The sequence below is a fragment of the Phyllobates terribilis genome, unplaced genomic scaffold, assembly GCF_046119375.1.
Source record: "Phyllobates terribilis strain yellow unplaced genomic scaffold, ASM4611937v1 Scaffold_11__3_contigs__length_659146591, whole genome shotgun sequence".
In the NCBI taxonomy this organism is placed as follows: Eukaryota; Metazoa; Chordata; class Amphibia; order Anura; family Dendrobatidae; genus Phyllobates; species Phyllobates terribilis.
This window is the reverse complement of record NW_027362771.1, coordinates 342,578,276-342,600,795: the sequence shown is the minus strand read 5'-3', so window position 1 is coordinate 342,600,795 and position 22,520 is coordinate 342,578,276. Positions and strand designations below refer to the sequence as shown.

The 22,520-nt window shown below is 42.8% G+C and overlaps 1 protein-coding gene across 3 annotated transcripts; it reads right to left on the bottom strand.

Annotated features, from left to right (window-relative positions):
- Positions 1-505: 505 nt before the first annotated feature.
- FAM219B (family with sequence similarity 219 member B) lies at positions 506-9,317 on the bottom strand. 3 transcript variants are annotated; one of them, XM_073652809.1, is made up of 6 exons: positions 9,167-9,317; positions 7,055-7,142; positions 5,600-5,684; positions 5,440-5,517; positions 2,791-2,839; positions 506-1,446 (listed from the first exon to the last, which is right to left on the bottom strand). In XM_073652809.1, the coding sequence occupies exons 1-6, from the start codon at positions 9,224-9,226 to the stop codon at positions 1,288-1,290; spliced, it is 519 nt and encodes a 172-aa protein (XP_073508910.1). In that variant the 5' UTR covers positions 9,227-9,317; the 3' UTR covers positions 506-1,287. The 3 variants fall into 3 exon arrangements, with proteins under 3 accessions (XP_073508910.1, XP_073508911.1, XP_073508912.1); XM_073652810.1 differs by having other exon boundaries at positions 506-1,443; XM_073652811.1 differs by having other exon boundaries at positions 5,600-5,680.
- Between the last annotated feature and the right edge of the window lie 13,203 nt (positions 9,318-22,520).

The following is a 22,520-nucleotide window of genomic DNA, read 5'->3' as shown; positions in this document are numbered from 1 at the left end:
TCCCTCGAGCTGTTATTCCAGTTAAACTAACAGCTCGCCATTATATTAATTTGGCTTTGGAACCAGTGTTACAGCCATTTCTCCAAAGTTTCCCAGGAAACGTTTTCTAACACGTCATCGGCAGGCCACGTACTACCCATGCTACTCTGAGCAGCCAAGTGGTCTTTCCGTGCTACCATGGCCTACAGAGTCTCTGGGTTTGTCTTCCATTGAGTATATTCTGGGATGTCACCAGATCTTGATGATTTCTGTGCCCAAGTGCGTTCAGTATGGCAGAACATTCCTCTCACCCCATTAATAACATGCCAAGGCGTGTAAGTGCAGGTATTTCTTAACATGCCACTCATACTCAATACAGTGATATGTATTACATTTTTTTCATTATTTGCATATCAGGAACACATCTATCCATCCTGTGATTTCCATAATTCCACTTCCTTCCTATTGCAATGTTAATGTTGAGTGTATTTACACAGAGTGAAATCTCTTCAGTAATAAAGCAGGGTCCACAAAACAGAAATAGTGTTTAATAAAGATACAAACTCTGAAAATATTTAGCGGAGTATAGTATTAGTTCTTGCTTGATATGTGGCATATACATACGTAACATGTTCAATCCTTGAATTAAAAGCCCATATCGTGTTATAGGAGGTTCACTTTACATTATGTAAACATATACGTTCCCCCTCTTTGCACTTACTCGATATACTGTGATGTAACAGAAGGAACCACAGAAAGAGATGGCGAGACACATATCATAAGCTCCAATGCCATTTCATGTGTCCCCATACTATCCATATTCAGTAATTTAGTTGTAATGACCAGTTTAGTTATGTAACAGAGCTAGAACAGATGGGGGTTTTACAGTACATAGGGAGCAGTCAAACAAGTCCATCCAAGTGTGATTTAGCAGAAAACTCAGCAACCCAGAACCCTCATGAGACTGGAGTTCATCCATGCCATGTCTTTGGAATCATGGTGAGCGAGCTTCTTCTGGTGGCCCAGCGTGCTACATTAAAAGCACCAGAACTTATGTCTGTGGAAACTATTGTCATGTCCGGTAATTTTCACTTCTGGCCATCTATAGTGTTCTCAAATGCATGTAACAAAGCCAGCTTCTTGTAGAGGCATCCTATGTACCATGAGAGCCCATACCTCTTAGGCCACGTGTAGGTCATCTATCCATACAAGCCAGTTGTTTGCCATCTGATCAGTCACCGCCCTAGATCAAAGAAAGGCGAGGAGTGGATGACAGTAGGACAATGCATATATTTTCCCCCTGTTTAATCACTGGATGCAGCACGACCAAGATTCCCCCAAACAGCACGGACAGGAGATTGAGCGTACAGGCTTGGGGGGAATCAAGTCTAGATCTTCGTCATCTGGAATCTCGTCTAAGTGGTAGCCATCCTGGAGAAGCTGCCGGTTAAGGTCTTGTGAGACCTGCTATAGAAACAAACGTGAATAAAATTATCACCTGAATAGATTTCCTTTCTAAAACCAAACAAAGTCAATAATCACATTTAAAAGGTCAATTGTTTTGATGGCAGGCGCAGGAAGTCCTGGGGAATTCAAGTTATCCTTAGTTCCCTAGGAGTCTGATGGCTGCACAGCATCCAGACACATGCTGACTGTATTTCATGGATAGGGCCACTATTTGGCATTTATGTCAGGAAAAGCTCCTGGAGAATACAGCAAACATATCAATATAGCTCCTTTTTTGCCTGTATACATTGGTAACTTTTTTTTTTATAGTAAAGGAAATCTATATAATCTGAGAGCTGCATGACGTAGGGGCAGAAATCCAGATTCCAGTGATATGTCACTCACTGGGCTGCTTGCTGTCATTTGATAAAATCTCTGTTTTAGCAGCTACAGATCTAGCAGTTCTCTAAACGTGGGCAGGGTTACACACAGCTCAACATCACTGATTGGCAGCTTTCTGAGTACAATCAGTGATGTGGGTGGGGTTATACAAAGTTCATGAATTTGCTTGACTGTGACGCAGCAAGTTTACTAGTGATAAATAAAATCAGTTTTATCAGCAGGAGATTATCAAAGCTACACTGCTGGAATCAGGGTCTCTCTCTACATCATTTTGCTCTCAGATTAGGTGTCAAAAATCTAGTGACAGATTCCCTTTAATTGGTATAGCAGACTTTTTTCTTTAACGGTGTATGTTTTTCCAAAGTAAACTAGTATTTTTTTTTTTATCAGAGCGTCTGGGCAATGTGTCTTATTGTATGTCTAAACAGTGGGCCAAATTACCAATCATGCAGTTGCAACTTGTGTTACAGTCCCTTTCTTTTCTGTGTTGTGAAGAAAAAACCCAATGCCATTTGTAAATTGATAAAATCAAAGGTGAAGCTTCACCCTTGGGCCTCATTTAGACATCAAACTAGAATTGCAAGTGAGAATGAAAATAAATAAATACAAGTCCAGTCCTCAGTGTCCTGGATCTGATTTTCATACATGTTTTTAACTGTGTGTCCATTTTTATGGCACCCATATGATGTCTTTTTTTGTCCTCAGACCAATTTACCAGAATGGGCAAGTTTGATCAACAAATTGGATCAAAATATTATTATTATTTTATTTATTTTTGTAACGTTTGTGGACACCCTGTTTGCAAAACAAAAAACCATGGACATGTGAATGGCTTCATAGACTATAGGGATACATGTTACATCTGAGAAACGCACAAGCAGAATACATATGGGAAAATGGACATCTGAATGGGCCCTTACAGGCATAATATCAAAATGTATGTCTTTTTAAATATATACTTGCCTCTGCTGAGGAATATCCAGAGGAACATCTAGATTCCAATTCTACATCACTGCAACAGGAAGCAGAGGAAGTAAGGACAGGAAGCAGGAATCCAAGCCAACAGGGTGTACAGAGGAAAAGAAAAACATGGGAAAGAGGAATTAGTTCTGTTTTACTTTGAGCGAGAACTGAATCTGACTGTAAGGCCACGATCCCCAGTATCAGTATTTTTTCTCAGGAGTGGGTGATAAATGCAGGAATTGGTGACTTGTTTCTATTATACCTTTTCGCTGACTGTTCCTCACCTGGTTTTGGCTCCCTCTCCTGAAAAAAAAATACTGACCAAATACTGATAGTAGGGCCGTAGCTTATGATGCAGGCTCAGCTTCAGAGCCCGCACTATGCCCAACGTATAACATGCTATTACGTCCTACATGGGCAAGAGGTTAATATTACTGCCCATGTAGGCTAAGGCTACAGAGACCTTCATCCCAACTTTATACATCGCTGCCCATAGGAATGTTTTGAAAAGAGACAAAACAACTTTTTTTGCTACTTGATGGAATTACTGAAGAATATGAATAGCAGTTGAAATCTGTGAGAATGCACATTTCTGCATCCAGAATTTATTACCATAGAAAAACTACAATCAAATCAGCCACAGCCCGAAATGGTCAACAACATGGATTATTAGATGGCATTAAACAATGCACTAGGGGAAGATAAGCAGACTTTATTTTAACATCCTTTCCAATTCATCTTCAGCTTTACATGTGCATTTACACTGGCCAATTATCAGAAGCATTCATTTCCTGATTATCACCCAGTATAATCAGGCTGTCAATCGCCCAAAAAACAAGCATAACGCTCGAGCATCCGGTGAAATGATTCTCAAGTTTGTTAAAAATATCATCATTCTTGGCAGCACATTGTCCTGTGTAAGCAGTACATGTGCTGCCTAGAACAACGATATACGATGCAAACAGAACAATCCTGGTTACCAATTTTTTATTTTTAAAATATATATCTCTGCTAATGTTCATTTCTCCATAGGAGTCTTAAAGGGAATCGATCACCTCCAAAAACACTAAATACCTGAATGAAATATATATATATATATATATATATATATATATATATATATATATATATATATATATATATATATATATATATATATATATATATATATATATATATATATATATATATATATATATATATATATATATATATATATATATATATATATATATATATAGGCATCCAGTTGTAGATCATTGTTCCAAGATCTCCTTAAAATGTATTTTTGTTGTCCCTTTAAACAGCGAAAACGTTTTTTTGTTGTTTTTTTTTTTAAATGAAATGCAGCTTTTCAGTTACTGCACTTCCCCAAAAAATATAAAAGAAAGTGATCAATATGACATATGCACCCAAAAATGGTATTAATAAAAAAAAACAAAAAACAGTTCAACGCACAAAAAAACGCGACTTCACATAGCTCCATGGACTGAAAAATAAAAAAGTTACAGGTCTCAAACATTTAATTTTTGATTTTTTTTTTCTTTTTACCACTAAACAGAAAAACTGGATAAAATTGATATTGGCGTAATCTGACTAATCTGGAGAATTATGTTGCCAGGTAACTTATTCTGCACAATGAACACTGTAAAAACAAATAGGAGAATTGCATCCCTCCACCCCCATTTTTCAGTACACTATATAGTAAAATGAATAAGGTCATTTAAAACTACAAATTGTCTTGCAAAAAAACAAGCCCTCATATGGCTATGTCAATGGACAAAAAAAGCGCTATGGATCTTGGAACACAAGGAGGAAAAGAATGAAAACTGGGTCGTTAAGGAGTTAAACAATAGATCGTTTTCTGATGACACATAACACAAATGATGGCTGTGATGCAGAAACTGGAACTCTTCTCTTACCTCCCCTAACTCACACCCCACCCTGCAATGTTTGCCGACAATCAATCATTAACAGCATTTCAAGGAACCCCTGCACTGAAAACAATATCTTAGATGACCTCCATTCTAAGCTAACAACTAGACTAAAAGAGAAATTCCACCGTTTAATAATAGATTAAAGTTGATGTGTAAATTATCTTTGTAAATACTTAACTGCTGTTGCATTAATTCCTTGTCATTTCAAGTTGTAAGTATAGGGTGTATTCACACTGTGCAGTCATAGCATAGTTTTCCAAAAGTCATGATATACTGCATATGTGAATATACCTATATAGACCCAATCTGAAAACATATTGAAATCATTCTTCATACTCAGGAGTAGTTACTTTTTAGGCTTTTGCAGACCTTCTACTGCTCCAGTCAAGTCTTTTGACATTGAAGATGACCTGGAGAGCGCCTTATACTCAGCCATCTTCACTAGTGTCATAGAAGTAAGAGAAGCAGCAGGGCGCAAGTGCAACCTGCAGCACCATTCAATTCCTCTTTGCCACGGTTTTGAAGCAAAAGGAGAAACATGGGAGAATAATAGATCCAAGTTCCCAGTTCTGGTGAACATTAGGGGTCTTTGTGCTGGGACCCACCCTGATCCAACAGTATTCAGCTATACAGTGGATAGGAGCTAGAATGCCCCTTCAACACTCAAACAGAGCAAAGTAATGTTAATTTCATTACACTAAAATCGGCTCACCTGTCAGAATCCAAGGATACTAGTGTTTCATCAGACGCCTGGCTGAGGGCTGCATATCCCTTGTTAAACTTTACTGACCTGCAATATAGAAAAGGCACAATCACACAGACATAAGTAACCGACCTCTCTAATAACTAAAGTACTGTTCCCAAAGCCCTACCTTCTAGGTGCAGCCTTCATTTTCCCTGTCCCTCCAAGCATTCCTTTTTTTCTGAGAGCTGCCCGTGCCAAGTCTCGCTGCCTTTCTGAAAGGAGAGAAGCTCGGTTATATGTCCAGCATACAGGAGAGGAGCTGCGAGTATTCCCAGCAGTGACGATCAACCCGAAAAGCTAACATCTGCTCCTTTACCTTGAACCCGCCCTCATGAAAGAGCAAGAATCCTAAGGCAGTCAGAGCGTGCTCCTTGTAAGACCAGTTCCTATAACCTGTCTGACATAGTCAGGGCTAGACGAAAAGTAGCACAACCCATAGCATTCATAAAAATGATGGGTGTTATACTTAACTGCTAGGAAGCGTGCGTTGTTGAATGAGGCAGGCGAGCATATACCTGTGTTCACGTGCTGCCCAACATCCAACGCTTTTCTAGAGACTCCACCAAAGTCAGCAGAAATGAGCTGACACTAATATATGGGGACTGGCTGAGAAATATATATATATTATATATATATATATATATATATTATATATTATATATTATATATATATATATATATATATATATATATATATATATATATATATATATATATATATATATATATATATATACACACACACACACACAGCAACAGAGGGGAAAAAGCTTCTGCACATAACGCAATTAACCCCATCACAACGCGGCCAATTTCCATTTTTGCATTGTTTTTTTCCTCTTATTCCCAGAACTTTTTATTTTTCTGTCCACACAGACGTATGAGGGCCTGTTTTACGCAGGACGAGTTGTACATTATGTGATAAAAATGACCTTGCAATAGGATTCTGCTCATCAGTACAATTACGGTGATACTAAACATGTCCACTTTTTTTCATTATTTTAGTGAAAAAAAAAAAAAAAAAGTGATACCATTTTGGGATGGATATGACGTTTTGATCATTCGTTACAGCGTTTTTTTTTGTGGTCATGATGGGAATTTAGGCAGCATTTAGGATATTTACAAATACTGATGTAAAATAATGACCAAATACTGAAGGTGTGAACGGGGCCTTATAGTCATTTTATGGGGCCCCTTTGCTGCGCTTTTTCAGGTGGGTTCCTGGTGCACGTACCTGAACATTGTGAACGAAGATAACCAAAAAAGGACCTATTAATTGGTGGTTTATTTATTTTTTTTGGATGGGGGGGGGGGGGGGGGGGGGGGTGCGAGACGCTCTTTAAATAATAACATCTAGTAATTTAATGGCATCAATAGAAGCTCATAGATTGTATTACTGCAACAACCAGTTAGGATAAACCTAAGCTGTGGTGTGCAGGAGGCCAGAGCCCATTTGTGTAGACTTCATTACGACCATATAAGTCGATTTTATGTATAATTATAGATTCTAAAGGACATGAATAAGACGTTGATATCTGTGAGAAAACCTTTCACACCATTACGTATCACTATAAATACTTACGTAGCTTGGCCTGGATTGTAGGACCCTTGCTCATCAGATATGGGCCTTTTTTCTCCACCACAGGCCCCTTGGACTCCATTATCCATCCCTGTGAAGAGGATTATTACAGTCACTAGGAATGGTAATTACATTAATCTCATTAGCAGAATGCAAGAGCAAGGAGAAACATTCATCTGCTACAGAGAAACCCCTGCAAATCAGAAATCTGACTGCACAATCCCCCATAAGGACACAATGCAGTATATACAGATAGGTGGGCTATTGTCTTCAGTTATCAGTCATTGCAGGACCCTGTGGGCAGAATAAACAGTCTTTGTCAAGGAACGTGATCTGTAACAATGAAACGCATCTCTGTGATAAGGACGGACGTCTTTGGCTTTGTGATAAAATGCTAAGATGTCCTATGATCAGAAGAACCAAGGAGATAAGACATTTACTTAGAACTATCTGATGTGTTGCTCTAAATGGGGAAACCCTGAGACTAGTGACAATCAATAAGATATTACACATTTTGACCCATAGATGAACAGACATCTGTGGTGCAAATTTTAAATCAAAGGAAAAATGTATACGCCATCATGACTACAGCTGTGGATTGGGTCTTATAATTGTGATCCAAGGGGTAACGTTTCTCCTTGCGGAGAGTGACTTGTCAAGCCTGACATGCCAAGGTGAGGAGACTTTTAAGCCGCTATGCTCCTCTGGGAAATATGCAAATTGTCTCTTCAGAGAAGAAGAGGACCAGAACTCTAGTGCCACCTATAGCGGAAGTAGCAATCCTAAAAGTCAATATCGACTCTAATGAACCTTGTCACATGACTTAGGATAATAGCCAGAACCAGAATCTCAATTTGCAGACACTGTTTCAGACTTTTAGGGTTGCTACTTCCTGTAGGTGGCACTAGAGTTTTGGTCCTCTTCCTCTCTGAACAAACAATTTGCATATTTCCCAGAGGAGCATTGTGGCTTAAAAGTCTCCTCACCTTGGCATGCTTAACATTCGCCGCAAGGAGAAACGTTACCCCTTGGATCCCGGTCAGACGCCTCTCACTCAGCCAAACCAGATCTCAAACTTTGCACTGACGAGGTGCAGTACCCCGAAACACAGTGTCTGGTTCTGGCTTTTATCCTACAGTCATGTGATAAGGCTCTTTAGAGAGTCGATATTGACTTGTAGGATTGCTACTTCCTATAGGTGGCACTAGAGTTATAGTCCTCTCTGAAGAGACAATGTGTCTTATAATTGTACAATTCATAATTGCAGATAAAATGGTGATTCAACGAGTGGTCAAGAAAGGTCGTGTTCACCCGTACACAGTCACTGTCGTTCAGGAATAGAAAGGAGTTCATTATTGCCGGATTTTTACCTTTGGGGCCATTTGAATGGTCAGGTGTACAGTAACAAGGCACAAACATTACAGGCCTCCGAGAGAACATAGCGAGAAATTCAGGCTATGAACCCAGATGTCCTGTGGAATACATTCAACAATATGGAATGGCGCATGCAGGTGTGCTTACATGTGAACGGCGGACATTGTCTACACCTGCTTTACATCAGTTTCTCATGAACCAAGGCATGTACAGTCCAAATGTCAGTACAATAGACTGTCTCTTTTAGAAATTACAGCAATTTCTCCGATAATATTATTAGTGATTCACATTATTATTATTATTACACTATTCCCCTTATTAACCCCCGGTGAAGCTCCCGTGTCCCTTCCCTGCTTTACATCCTCGGCCTCCAAGGACAAAGCGTCTTATGGACACTGATGGCCGAGTGTATAAGGGCAGCGGACCCCGAGCCGGTCGGCGGGTGGAGGGGATTGGGCAGAGGATCTGGGGGGCTGCTGTAGGGTTTGCACTTTTTAGAGCAGATGAGAGGTTTAATGCAGGAAAATCCTCCATACAAGTCACATCATTTGCAGATCTGCTGCCACAGCTTTCAAGAAGCAAAAAAAGAGTGAAATCATCCCAAGTGCTGGACGGAGAATCGCGGGCAGAGGGGAAGAGACATTCAGGACAAATGTAAGAAGAGATCATCAGTAAGGAGGCAGCAGCCGAGCAGAGGCGGCACGCCGGAGCCGCTCACACATAACCCCAGCATGGCGTTACCTGTGCGCTGTCCCCGGCGGAGGAGCGGGCTCCGGTGTCACTCCGACCACTAGGCTCCATACGGCTCTTTCAGGCCGGCTGCCACCCATGTAAACGGCTTAACAAGTCTGACCAATTGGAACCTGTCTATCTGATCACATGACTTCAGAGTCACGCCCACTGAATGTGGCCGAAGTGGACATTTAGGAGACTGGCAAGAGACGCGTGACGTTGTGATGTTTCATAGGACGTCAGGGATGATCACTTGTTCTGCCTCGGAGCTCTGTAGCCTTTACGGCATATTCTCCTACAGAGTCAGATACAGTGCACAGTGTGTCCTGAGCATTGTAACCTGTGGGCGAGAACCACTGACTGAGCAGCGCAGGTAAATAACATCAGGGGCCAATCAGAGCTGTATAAATCCATGTGCTGTGAACGCCCTCTTGTGGTAGCGGTAGGAAGACACGTTTTCTTTTAATTTAAAGGGAACCTGTCCTCAGGTTGAAAGTGCTCAGGTCCAGAGATATGGGCCTTTATATATTTTTTTTATAGTGTAACATAGGTTCAAAAAAAGACACAGGTCCATCAAGTTCAGCCTTTCTCCACCAATTATACATTATCGCTAGATTATTTAGACCGCACAGTGCCATTAGTTGTAAGAAAAGCATCCGGCCCTCTTTTAAATGCTGATCTAGAGTTTGTGTTTACTACTGCAGAAGGACATTCCACAGTCTTAGGCTGCGTGCCCACTATGCGTATTTCAAGCGTTTTTGCAGCGAAACCGCTTAAAAAACGCTTGGTAATACGTGCCCCATGGTCCCCAATGATAATATGCATGTGCTGTGCACATGCTGCGGAAATTTGCGCTGTGGATTATCATTGCGGAAAAATCCGCAGAATGTCCATTAATTTTGCGGACACGCAGCGTAATCGCCGCCATTGACTTGCATTGGACCGCGTGACATCCGCATCACTGCATCTGCGGATATCACACGGTTCAATGTGTGGATGGTACCCAGGTCTGGAGGAGAAGAGACTCTCATCCAGACCTGGGTACCATAGAACCTGTAAAAAAAAAAAAAAAAAAAGAATTTAAAATAAAAAATAAAGATTATACTTACCTTCCAATGTCCTCCTGGTGTTTTCTCCCCTCCATCTGGTCTGCTGTATGGGTCGTGGTGTTGTGAAGGACCTGCGGTGACGTCATTGAGTCATGTGACCTGTCACATGACTCAATGACGTCACCGCAGGTCCTTCACACCACCGCAAGCCGCTCAAGACACCGGACGCAGCAGAGAAAACACCGGGAGGACATCGGAAGGTGAGTATAATCTTTATTTTTTACCATTCTTATTAACTAACTTGGTTACACTACTATAAATCCATGCCGGTTGTATGGATTTATATAGTGTGACCAAGTTGTCAAGCACTTTTCCAAGTGATGCTACAATCACTTGGAAAAGCGCTTGTTAACCTTCATGCAGAAATGCATGCAAAAACGCTTGACAAACGCTTCTACCTGGCGGGAAAAACGCATGTAAAATCCACATGCGTTTTTCCTGCCAGGGAGAAGCGTAAAAAATATGCAGCATTTTTGCATCGTGGGCACTTAGCCTTACTGCTCTCACAGTAAAAAAATCCCTTCCTATTTACCTAGACTCACCTTTCCTCCACAAATAATGAATGCCCCTTTGTCCTTTGTACTGACTACACATATATTTATACATGTAAATGAGATCACCTCTGATGTGTCGTTTTTCTAAGCTAAACAAGCCCAACTTTTTCGACCTCTCATATGATGAGAGGCCTTCCATCCCTTGTAATAATCTAGTTGTCCGCCTTTGAACTGACTCTAACTTCTGAATATCCTTTTTAAAATGTGGAGCTCAAAACTGGATCCCATATTCAGATGTGGCCTCACCAGTGATTTAGAAAGGGGTAACAATATGTTGGGATCGCGGGATTTTATTTCTCTTTTTATACATCCTAAAATCTTGTTTGCTTTTGCAGCTGCTGCTTGACATTGAGTTCTGCTGCTCAGCTTACTTGTAACCAGAATACCCAAGTCCTTCTCATTTTCTGTAGTCCCAGTATACTCCCATTTAATGTGTATGCAGAAATAGGATTATTAGGTACATTACTCTACATTTATCTACATTAAACCTCATCTGTCAAGTGTTCTTATCTGGGTCGGTTTCTAATAGTTTTCAAAGTCACTCAGTTTTTAATATCCTACGTAGGTTTGTGTTATCCCCAAATACTGAAACTTTACTTTCAATCCCATCCATGAGGTCATTAATAAAGAGATTACAAAGAATCGGGCCTATTACTGTTCCTTTCGGTCCCATTTACAAAATGTACCATTTACAATGACTTTTTGTTTTTTGTCCCTTAACCAGATTTTACCCATCTGCATATAGTGTCCCCTAGTCCCTGAATCTGGAGCTTCAGTATAAGCCTGACGAAGGTTTGCACCGAAATGCACTTTGGGCTGGCGCTATTCCAGTAGGAGGAATTTATGGGTAAGGTGATCTTTTATCTTTGCCTACACTATGAGATATCACCTTATTTAACTCTGGTTCTATTGACTCATTCACTGTAGGTTATCCATTTGGCATTCATGTTTGCCTTACCACACTTATTGCTTGGCCACTTATTCGCTTATTATATATTTTCACGTATCATTATATATGTATTTGTTGTACACCAAAAATAATATCCATCTTCTTCCTCCTGCTGTGTTTTGTTGCACTCTTGTGTTCCTATTTTTAACACATCTGTCCTTTATTCAATTGTATGTCATCTGTTCAATATAATGTATATTTATGTACTCATTTTGGCTGCTCCATTTTTTGTGGGTTTTTGTGTTTTTCTCAGCTTTTATTATGCTTGTGCCTGGTGCCTCCATTATTATTATCTTTATTTTTTATTAATTTTCATTTGCCCTAGTAATTTATTTAGATTTATTTTTATGGGCGCACCAACCTTTTGATAGCCGACAGATTTGCCCGTAACTCCTCATAGAAACCCAACATGTTGGTTAGACATGACTTATCTTTCATGAATCCGTGCTGGTTGTCAGTTATTATATTATTCTCTGCAATATAACTCTGCAGGTCATCTCTTATGATTAAAAATGTCAACTCATCCCGCAAAAAAAAAAGCCCTCACATGATTCTGTCTGCCGAAATATGGAAAAATTATAGCTATCAAAATATGGCGATGCAAAAACTAGATTTTGCGAAAAAAAAAAAAGCATCTTTTAGTGTGGGACAGCCGCCAAACAAAACATTATATAAATCTGGTATCGCTGTTATCGCACTGACCCGAAGAATAAAGTCGTCTAATCACTTATACCACACGAGGAATGGTGTAAAAAAAATAAATGAAACCAATTCTTCACCTTCTGTTGATTTGTTCATTCTGCCTCCCAAAGATCGCAGTAAGGCTCAGCTCACATTTATCCTGCGCAGTGCTCTGAGTGCTTACACCGGGGTTTACATGTAAATCTCTGAAATACGCGATTCAGAGCCAGATGGAGGCACCATGGACGTTGTCTGGCCTATGAGTTGGCGGTGTCCATCTTTTTAGGCGTGAAAATAAGTACACCATTGAACAGAGGCCAGACAACGTCCAGATTAACATTGCTGCCTCATTATAGTGAATGGATGCCTCGGATTTTTCATCTGAATCATGTCACTCAGAGATTTCGATGGAAACCCCAATGTAAGTGCTTAGCGTAGAGCACAGGATAAATGTGATCCAAAATGTTATGTAAAATGTTCCCAATAAAAGCTTCAACTCAATCCACAAAAAAAGTCCCCACTCAGGTCCATCATCTGTTATAGGAAATATAGGGGCTTACACGTTACTGGTAGTACTAAGGCTCTGGAAAATCGCTAGGACTCCTTGCCCCCAAAAGAAATTCAGTTAATTCTGCTCTCCTAAATCCAAATGCCCCCTTTCCCTTCTGAGCCCCAGTGTGTCTAAACCACCTTTAGCGTCCACATCTTTGGCATTTCTGTAGCGATGAGAGCTGCCTAATTTACAGGTGTGTGTCTCCAGAAGCAAGAGCTGGGCACAATGTATGGGCATTACAACAGCAGTTTGCAATTTTCACTCCGCAACATTCACTGCTGCTTGTTTCTGGAAAACACCCATGGAGTCAAAATCCTCACCACACCTGTAGATAAATTTCCAAAGGAGTATAATTTCTAAAATGGGAATATGTGTATATGGAGTCCGCAAACTATTCAAGGAAATCTGTGCTCCGTCCCTCCCAAGTCTCACCATGTGGCTAAGCAGTACTGTACAGCCACATATGGGGTATTTCTACATTCAGCAGAAATTGGGGGACAAATTTTGGTGCCATTTTCACAGATTTGCCAGTGTGAAAATGTAAAACCGGTGGCTAAAAACATTTTGGTGGTAAAAATGTATTTTTTCTTTACTGCCCGATGGTATAAAATGTTGCGACACCTGTGGTGTCCATATACTCACTGCACCCCTAGATTAATTCATTGAGGTGTAGTATGTAAAATGGGGTCTCTTATGGGGAGTTCTGCTGTTCTGGCACCTTAGGGGCTCAACCAATGTGACACGGCAACCTCAAACCAGTCCTGCAAAATCTGAACTCCAATATGGCGCTTCTTCCCTTCTGAACTTTGCACTGTGGGGCAAAAGTAGTTTTCAACCACATATGGTGTATCTGCGTACTCAGGAGAAATTGCACAACAAATTTTGGGGTCCATTTTCTCCTGCTATCCTTGTGAAAATGAAAAGATTTGAGGCTAAAAACATTTGTGGAAAAAAAAAATATATATTTTTTCATTTTCACGGTTCAACATTCTAAACTTCTGTGAAGCACCTGGGGGTTCAAGGTGCTCCCCGCACATCTAAATAAGTTCCCTGAAGGGTCTAGTTTCCAAAATGGTGTCACTTGTGGGGGCTCTCCAAACGTGACATTGCAAAATTTGTTGGCATAATTGGCAGACGTATTCATAAAGTCAAATAGCGCTCCTTCCCTTCCGAGCCCTGCCATGCGCCCAAACAGTAGTTTTCCACCACATATTGAGTATCAGTGTACTCAGGAGAAATTGCACAACAAATTTTGGGGTCCTTTTTCTCCACTTACCCTTGTGAAAGTAAAAAAAAAATGGGGTCTAAAGTAACATTTTTGTGGAGAAAAGAAAAAGTTAAGTTTATTTTTTCCTTCCACATTCCATTAATTCCTGTGAAGCACGTGAAGGGTTAGACTTCTTGAATGTGGTTTTGAGCACCTTGAAGGGTGCAGTTTTTAGAATGGTGTCACTTTTGGGTATTTTCTGTCATAGATCCCTCAAAGTCACTTCAAATGTCATGTGGTCCCTAAAAAAATGGTTTTGTAAGGTTTGTTGTAAAAATGAGAAATCGCTGGTCAACTTTTAACCCTTATGACAAAAAAAAAGTTGAAAAATTGTGCTGATGTAAAGCAGACATGTGGGAAATGTTATTTATTATCTTGGGTGACAATTTTTATTCCCTCATATCAGCTAAGTTTGAAAATTGCAAAATTTGCCAAATTTCAGATTTTTTCACGCAAGTCATATCGAAGAAATTTTACCACCATCATGAAGTACAATATGTCACGAAAAAAAACAAATCTCAATCACTGGGATCCGTTGAAACGTTCCAGATTAACTGTCATATCAGGAGACCTTTCAGCAGAATGCCTATGTTTGCTGCTAGTGCCTCCACCTAAAATCTTATAAACACTAACTGCCATCTCCTCTCTCAGTCATGGGAGAATCTGTGTTCACTGAAGACAGATTTTCCTTGTGAATTTAGAATGAACGATCAGTCCAGGAGAATGAAACCGATAAGATATATTACAAAGTGTCTTATTTTTCAGGTGTAGTATAGAGTTACTCTTTATGCCCCCCCTCTTATTAAGGCCACTGTTTTGTGCAAGTCTGAAAAGGACACCGCTGAACAGAGGCCATATGGAGGCCAAAGTAACTCTGCTGCCTCATTATAGTGAATGGATCCCTCGGGGGCTTCATTTGAAACACATCATTCAGAGATTTTGATAGAAACCCTGAAGTGCTCAGCATAGAGCGTAGGATAAATGTGATCCCAAATGTTATGTAAAATGTTCCCAGTAAAAGCTTCAAATCAAACACAAAAAAAAAAAAAGAAAAAAAAAAAAAAAGTCCCCACTCAGGTCCGTCATCCATAAATGGAAATAGGGGGCTTTCACGTTACTGTTCGCACAAAGGCTCTGGAAAACTGGAATGGCTCCTCACTAGTGTTGAACGAGTATGTTCTGTTAACCCTTTCGCCGAGTACGCTCGGGCCGAAAGTATTTATAGCTGCTCGGTGATATGCTTGAATCGCTCCCATGTGCATGATTTGCGACTGTTTGACAGCTTTATTACATGTGAGGAATGTCTATTTCTTACACATTCCTCACATGTAATAAAGCTGTCAAACTGTTGTAAATCATGCACACGGGAGCGATTTAACCTAATCACCGAGCAGCTGTAAATACTCGGAGCTCGGCCCGAGCGTACTCGGACGCAACACTACTCCTCACCAACCAAAAGATTCAGTGAATTCAGGACTCTCAAAACCTCCCCCTTCTGAGCCCCACAGTGTGCCTAAACCAGTAAGAATCCACGTTTGGCATTTCTGTAACGATGACAGCTGCCTAATTTGTGGGGTCCTGGTCTCAAGAAGCATGAGCTGGGCACAGTGTACTCGGCACTACAATGTACAGGCAGTACACTGGCAGATTTGCAATTTTCACTCAGCAAAATCCACTGCTGCTTGTTTCTGTAAAACACCCATGGAGTCAAAATAGTCATTACACCTGTAGATAAATTCCCAAAATGGGGTCACTTGAGGGGGAGAGGTGGGGATTCTGCTCTTCTGGCACTTAGGGGCTCTGTATATTGAGTATGAAAACCACTCTACAAAAATATGTTCTCCAAAAGTCAAACAGCGCTCCTTCCCTCCAGAGTCTCACCGTATGGCTAAAGCAGTACTGTACAGTCATATATGGAGTATTGCCACGTGCAGCAGAAATTGTGTGTCAAGTTTTGGTGCCATTTTTTTTACCAATTTCCCCGTATGAAAATGTAAAATCTGGAGCGAAAACAAAATGTGATTAAAATGCAATTATTTTTTCTTCACCGCCCAATGGTGTAAAATTCTGTGACAACCATGGTGTTAATATGATCAATGAACCCTTAGATGAATTCATTGAGCAGTATAGTTTGTAAAGATCCTAGTTACTTACCGGTAACGGGATTTTACAGAGCCCATGACAGCACCACCTGAGAGAGGGTATCCGCCCACCAAGGACAGGAACCTACTGAATAAAAAGACGGTACCTCTCCTCCGCATCAGTTTTTTGTTTCAGAGCATGAGAGGGCCTCCGAAGACAGGTTAATACATAACCACCACCTCAACATATGTACTAAACACCTTAAAAAAAGTGCACACCACAGTGATAAAGGGGAGGGAATTAATAGGGTGCTGTCATGGGCTCTGTAAAATCCCGTTACCGGTAAGTAACTAGGATCTTTTCCCCTTCTCCCATGACAGCACCACCTGAGAGATTTATAGAGATTAAATACCAGAGGGAGGGATCACCGCTTGCAACACCCTTCTACCAAAGGACAGATCAGTAGAAGAGGAAAGGTCAAGACGGTAATGTTTGTAAAATGTAGCAGGGGATGACCAAGTTGCCGCCTTACATATAATGTCGATGGGCACATCCGCCTTCTCAGCCCAGGAAGCAGCTACCGCTCTGGTGGAATGGGCCTTCAGGTTCTCAGGAACCGGCAGATTGCTAGAAGAGTAGGCTAAGGTAATAGTATCCCTGACCCATCTAGCTATGGTCCCCCTTGTAACCTTAAGTCCTTTCCTAGCCCCCTGAAAGGATATAAATAAAGCGTCACTCTTTCTCCAGGCTTTTGTCACTTCCAAATACTGGACTAACACCCTCCTAACATCTAAGGTGTGAAGCTTATATTCCTCAGAATCCCTAGGATTAGGATAGAAGGAAGGGAGAGTGATTACTTGCGTCCTATGGAATTTGGAGGCTACCTTTGGAAGATAGGCCGGGTCTGGTCTTAAGATTACTCTATCCATACATACTTGAGTGAATGGATGGTTAACGGATAGTGCGTGTAAGTCACTGACTCTACGAGCTGATGTCAGGGCCACCAATAGCGCAGTCTTTAAAGTTAAGATTTTTTCTGAAACCTTCTCTAAGGGCTCGAAGGGAGGTTTGGTTAATGCTTCCAGAACTAAATTAAGGTCCCAAGGAGGCATTCTTGGAACAGGAATAGGTCTGGATCTATGACAGGCTTTAATAAATCTAATGATCCATCTATTTGCTGCCAAGTCATAATTATACAGTGCCCCCAGAGCCGATACCTGTACCTTAAGAGTACTGGTGGCTAGTCCCATGTTTAACCCCTTCTGGAGGAATTCTAGTATGGCCTCAATAGGAACCCTCCCTTTGGCAGACTGACCCGAGGTAGACAAGAACTTAGCCCAGGTTCTACCATAGTTCTAGTTGTTATCGGCTTTCTACTTGCTAGAAGGGTAGTAACAAGATCTGGAGAAAACCCCCTTTGCGTCAATAGCGACCTCTCAAAATCCAAGCCGTCAAATGCAGGCCCGCTCTTTGGGGATGACAGACTGGGCCCTGCTTGAGGAGATCCGGGATGTCCGGAAGAACCCATGGATCTGCTTGGGACATTCTCTTCATCCAAGTGAACCATGGTCTCCTGGGCCAGAACGGGGCGATCAATATAACCCTCGCCCGTTCCTCTCGGATCTTCCTCAGGATAGTAGGGATCAGTACTAAAGGGGGAAAGGCATAAGCTAGAGTGAAATCCCACTGAATCTGCAGCGCGTCCACCGCAAACGCCCCCTCTTTTGGATTCAGGGAGCAAAAGGTTTCGGTCTTCCGATTGTGTCTGTTTGCAAACAGATCTATCTGGGGCTGTCCCCACCGATCCACAATCTGCTGAAAAACGGCTGGATTCAACTCCCACTCTCCTTGTTTCAAGATGTGACGACTCAAGAAATCGGCCTTTATGTTCTCTTCCCCTTTTATATGCAGTGCCGAGAGCGTAACCAGCCGACTCTCGGCAAACCTGAAGATCTGATCCGCTATTAACATCAGAGGGAGAGACCTGGTACCCCCCTGATGATTGATGTAGGCGACTGTTGATCTGTTGTCTGACATTATCCTGACGTGAGGACCCTGAAGAACAGAACTGAATTCTTTTAGCGCGTTTCTGGCTGCCAACAGCTCTTTCATGTTGGAAGAGAGGCTTGTCTCGCTGTCCGACCAGAGGCCTTGTACAGAACGATCCCTTAGGTGAGCTCCCCAACCTTCCGCACTTGCGTCTGTTGTAATTGTATCCGACACCTGGAAGGTCCAAGGAACCCCCAAAGATAGGTTGACCGGAGATGTCCACCAGTCCAGTGAGACTGGAAGAGATATTTTCCCATTCAGGCGACCTTTGAGCCGCCTGTCCGCTGCCAGAATCTCCTGTTGAAGACATCTGGAATGGTGCTGGGCCCACTGAACCGCCGGAATGCAAGACGTCATTGTACCCAACAGAGACATTGCACTCCTCAGGGTGATGGTCGGATTGCTGACAATCTGAGATGTTAGGGATCTGATCTTCAGTTTCTTTTGCTCTGGCAGAAGACAGGTTTGGTTTTCAGAGTCCAGAATGAGACCCAGGAAAGACTGAACCCTCTTTGGTTCCAGCCTTGACTTCTCCAGATTTAACAGCCAACCTAGGCGTCTTAGACTGGCCATGACGTCCGCCAGGGCTAGAGCACAGAGTTGACTTGATCTGCCCACTACTAAGAAGTCGTCCAGATAAGGGATGACTAAATATCTCTTTCCCTCAAGTGCGCTGTGACCTCCAGAATGATTTTTGTGAAGACTCTCGGCGCCATGGAAATGCCAAAGGGAAGAGCTGCAAACTGAAAATGCCTTACGTGCCTGCCGAATTGTACAGCTACTCTTAGAAACTGTTGATGATCTGGCAAAATCGGGACATGGTAGTAGGCGTCCTTCAGATCGAGGACGCACATAAAACAGTCCGGAAATAACATCTTTATGGCTGATTTTATTGTTTCCATCTTGAAAGGCCTGTAGATTAAATGGTCGTTCAGTCTCTAAGTTCGCAATGGTCCTGAAGGAGTCGTCCGGCTTCTTTATTAGGAAGAGGGTCGAATAGAATCCTCTTCCTTGCTCGGGTGCAGGTGTTTCCACCAGAACTCCTTTCCTGAGCAGAGAGAGAACTTCCTGCTGTAAGGCTATCTGTTCCGCTAAACCTCTGGGGGCTGATATTTTGACAGTGTTCTTGGGCCTGCTCTTGAACTCTAGTGTGAGCCCCCTCCTGATTATCCCTAAGATCCAAGAATTGGATGAAATTTTCTTCCAGGCAGGCAGGAAGTGGGACAATTTTCCTCCCACCTGGGGGGAACTGTCACTTAGGGGCTTTCTTATTCTCGGAGGAGGGACCCCCAAACATGAAGCCTCTGCTATACGGCTTTCGGTCTTTCCAGCTACCTTGGTCTCTGGGAGCTTTACTGCAGCTGTATTTTCTCTTCCGAAAGGAACTGTTAAATCGGGAACCAGACACCGTGGGAAATCCATGTTTTTTGTCTGCGGCTTTATCTAGGATGTCATCTAGACCAGGGTTCCCCAACTCCAGTCCTCAAGGCCCACCAACAGGTCATGTTTTCAGGATTTCCTTAGTATTGCACAGGTGATGTAACTATTGCCTGTGCTGATGATGGAATTATCACCTGTTCAATACTAAGGAAATCCTGAAAACATGACCTGTTGGTGGGCCTTGAGGACTGGAGTTGGGGAACCCTGATCTAGACCTTTGCCGAACAAGAAGTCCCCCTCACAAGGGATTGAGCACAGTTTAGACTTTGACTGCACATCTCCTGGCCAGCTCTTGAGCCATAGCGCCCTACGGGCTGCATTAGAGAGGTTTGCAGACCGGGCAGCCAGCCTAACTGAATCTGCTGATGCATCTGCCAGGAATGCAGCAGCTCCCTGCACAAGAGGAAGGTCTGATAGAATTTTCTCCCTGGACACATTCCCCCTGATCTGGTCTTCCAATTGTTGAAGCCAGATCATCATAGATCTAGCAGTGCAGGTCGCTGCTACTGCCGGTTTAAGGGCCCCTGCTGACGACTCCCAGGTTTGCTTAAGGAAGGACTCCGCTTTTTTATCCAGCGGGTCTTTTAAGGCTCCTAAATCCTCAAAGGGCAGAGTGGATTTTTTTGAAGATTTTGAAATGGCCACGTCAATCTTAGGGGTTTTGTCCCATTTAGCCGCATCCTCATCCTCAAAGGGGTACCTCCGCTTGGAGGATGACGGCAGCTGACCCTTCCTCTCCGGTTTCTTCCATTCCCTTTCTATCAGAGATTTAATCCTGTCATTGACCGGGAATGAGCGTCTCCTCCTTTGGTCTAAGCCCCCGAAAATAACATCCTGGACTGTTCTGGGCACTTTGGTATCGGTAATACCCATAGTCCCTCTGACGGCTTTAACTAGTCTCTCAGTATTATCAACCGAAAAACAAGGTCTGCCCCCCCCCCCCCATTATCATCCGAAGACTCCGATGACGATGAGGAGTGATTAGAGGAGGAAGGCAGTTCTCTCGTAAAACGGGACTCCACTGATTCCTCTGATTCTGAAGAAACTAGTTTTCGCTTCTTCTTTTTGAGTGAGGTTAAGCCTCTTAAAGACTCTCTGACCTCTGTCTGGATTAGATCCTTTAATTCTAAAGAAAACCTGGGGGACTCCTCTGCAATGGTTTTCTGAATACAGTCTGAGCATAGGTTTTTGGCATAGGAGGTGGGAAGACCGATTTTGCATAAAGCACACTCCCTGTTTTTATTTTTAGCACTACACTTCTTCGCCTCCTGCCCCAAGAAATAAAAGGAGAAGGAGGAAAAGAGAGAGAGAGAAGAGCACATTATTCAAGGTGAGACTTTCACGAAGATCACTCACCACACTGCCGTTCAGACTAGGGTACCGGAGGCGGTGGTTGCCGTTCACATGAGGGCTCCCATCTGGCGGAGGTGGACTGACGAAGTCTTTTCTGACCAGTCTTGCCGGAACTCGTACGCCCCTCACTGCTGTGACTTTGTCGATGGGAAGATTCCCGTTCCATTTGTTTGAGCTGCTTGCGCTGCTTTGATGGCTGTGGCTGCTGCTGTACTTCCTGTGGCGGTGACAGCTGCTGCCCAGGTGACTGCGGTTCCTCATTCATCATGGCGGGGATGCAGACACCGCCATCCTGATTGCTCCCCATCCTTAAAAGCAGTAGGGCTCCACCTCCTTTAGGCTCCTCCCCTTCCGGCAGCGTGCTCATCTCTTTTTCTTTTTTTTTTTTTTAAATTTTAGCCAGCTGGCACGCTACCCGCAGATCCACCTGCCTCTGCGCGTGTGCAGCCCAGCGGCACCCGGCGCGCTTGCAGCGGGATGACAGCTTCCCACCCGCGCATGCGCAGACCCGGTTTCCGGCGCACTCCGTGATAGGGCGCGTCAGCACCCCGCGCGTGCGCAGCCCGGACTTCCGGCGCACTCCGTCACAGGGTGCGACACGACCCCCACGTGCGCAGCCCGGAAGACCTGCCGGCCGGCGCGCTCAGTTCATCTTTGCGAGGCGCAGACCCGGCCGCAGGCCCCGGCGCACGCGGGGAGGCATCCAAAGGAAAACAGCACCTCCTCCCCACACGCAGACCCGGGCAGCAGCCAGACGGGCTGGGAACAGGGACCATCTGCTGCTTCCACGGCCTCCAGGCCGCACCGTCCATAATCCAGGTACGTGAGGTACCACCTGGTGAGGCTCCCATCAGGGACAGGAACCAAAAACTGATGCGGAGGAGAGGTACCGCCTTTTTATTCAGTAGGTTCCTGTCCTTGGTGGGCGGATACCCCCTCTCAGGTGGTGCTGTCATGGGAGAAGGGGAAAAATATGGTCACTTATATGGGCTCTACCAATGTGACATGGCGCACAAATCCCAGCAAAATCTGAACTCCAATATAAATGCAAATAAACGAGTTTATTTCCCTTCTGAGCTTTGCACTGGGCCTCAAAAGTAGTTTTCGACCACATATGGAACATTGACCAGAGAAATTGCGTAACAAATGTTACCATTTTCTCCTATTATCCCTTTTGAAAATTAAAAGCTTGGGGCCAAAGCAACATTTGTGAAAAAAAAGTAATTTACTCAGCCCAATGATGTTATATAATTCTGTAAATTGCCTGAGGTTTAAAAATGCTCACTACACCCCTAGGTGAATTCCTCAAGAGGTGTAGTTTCCAAA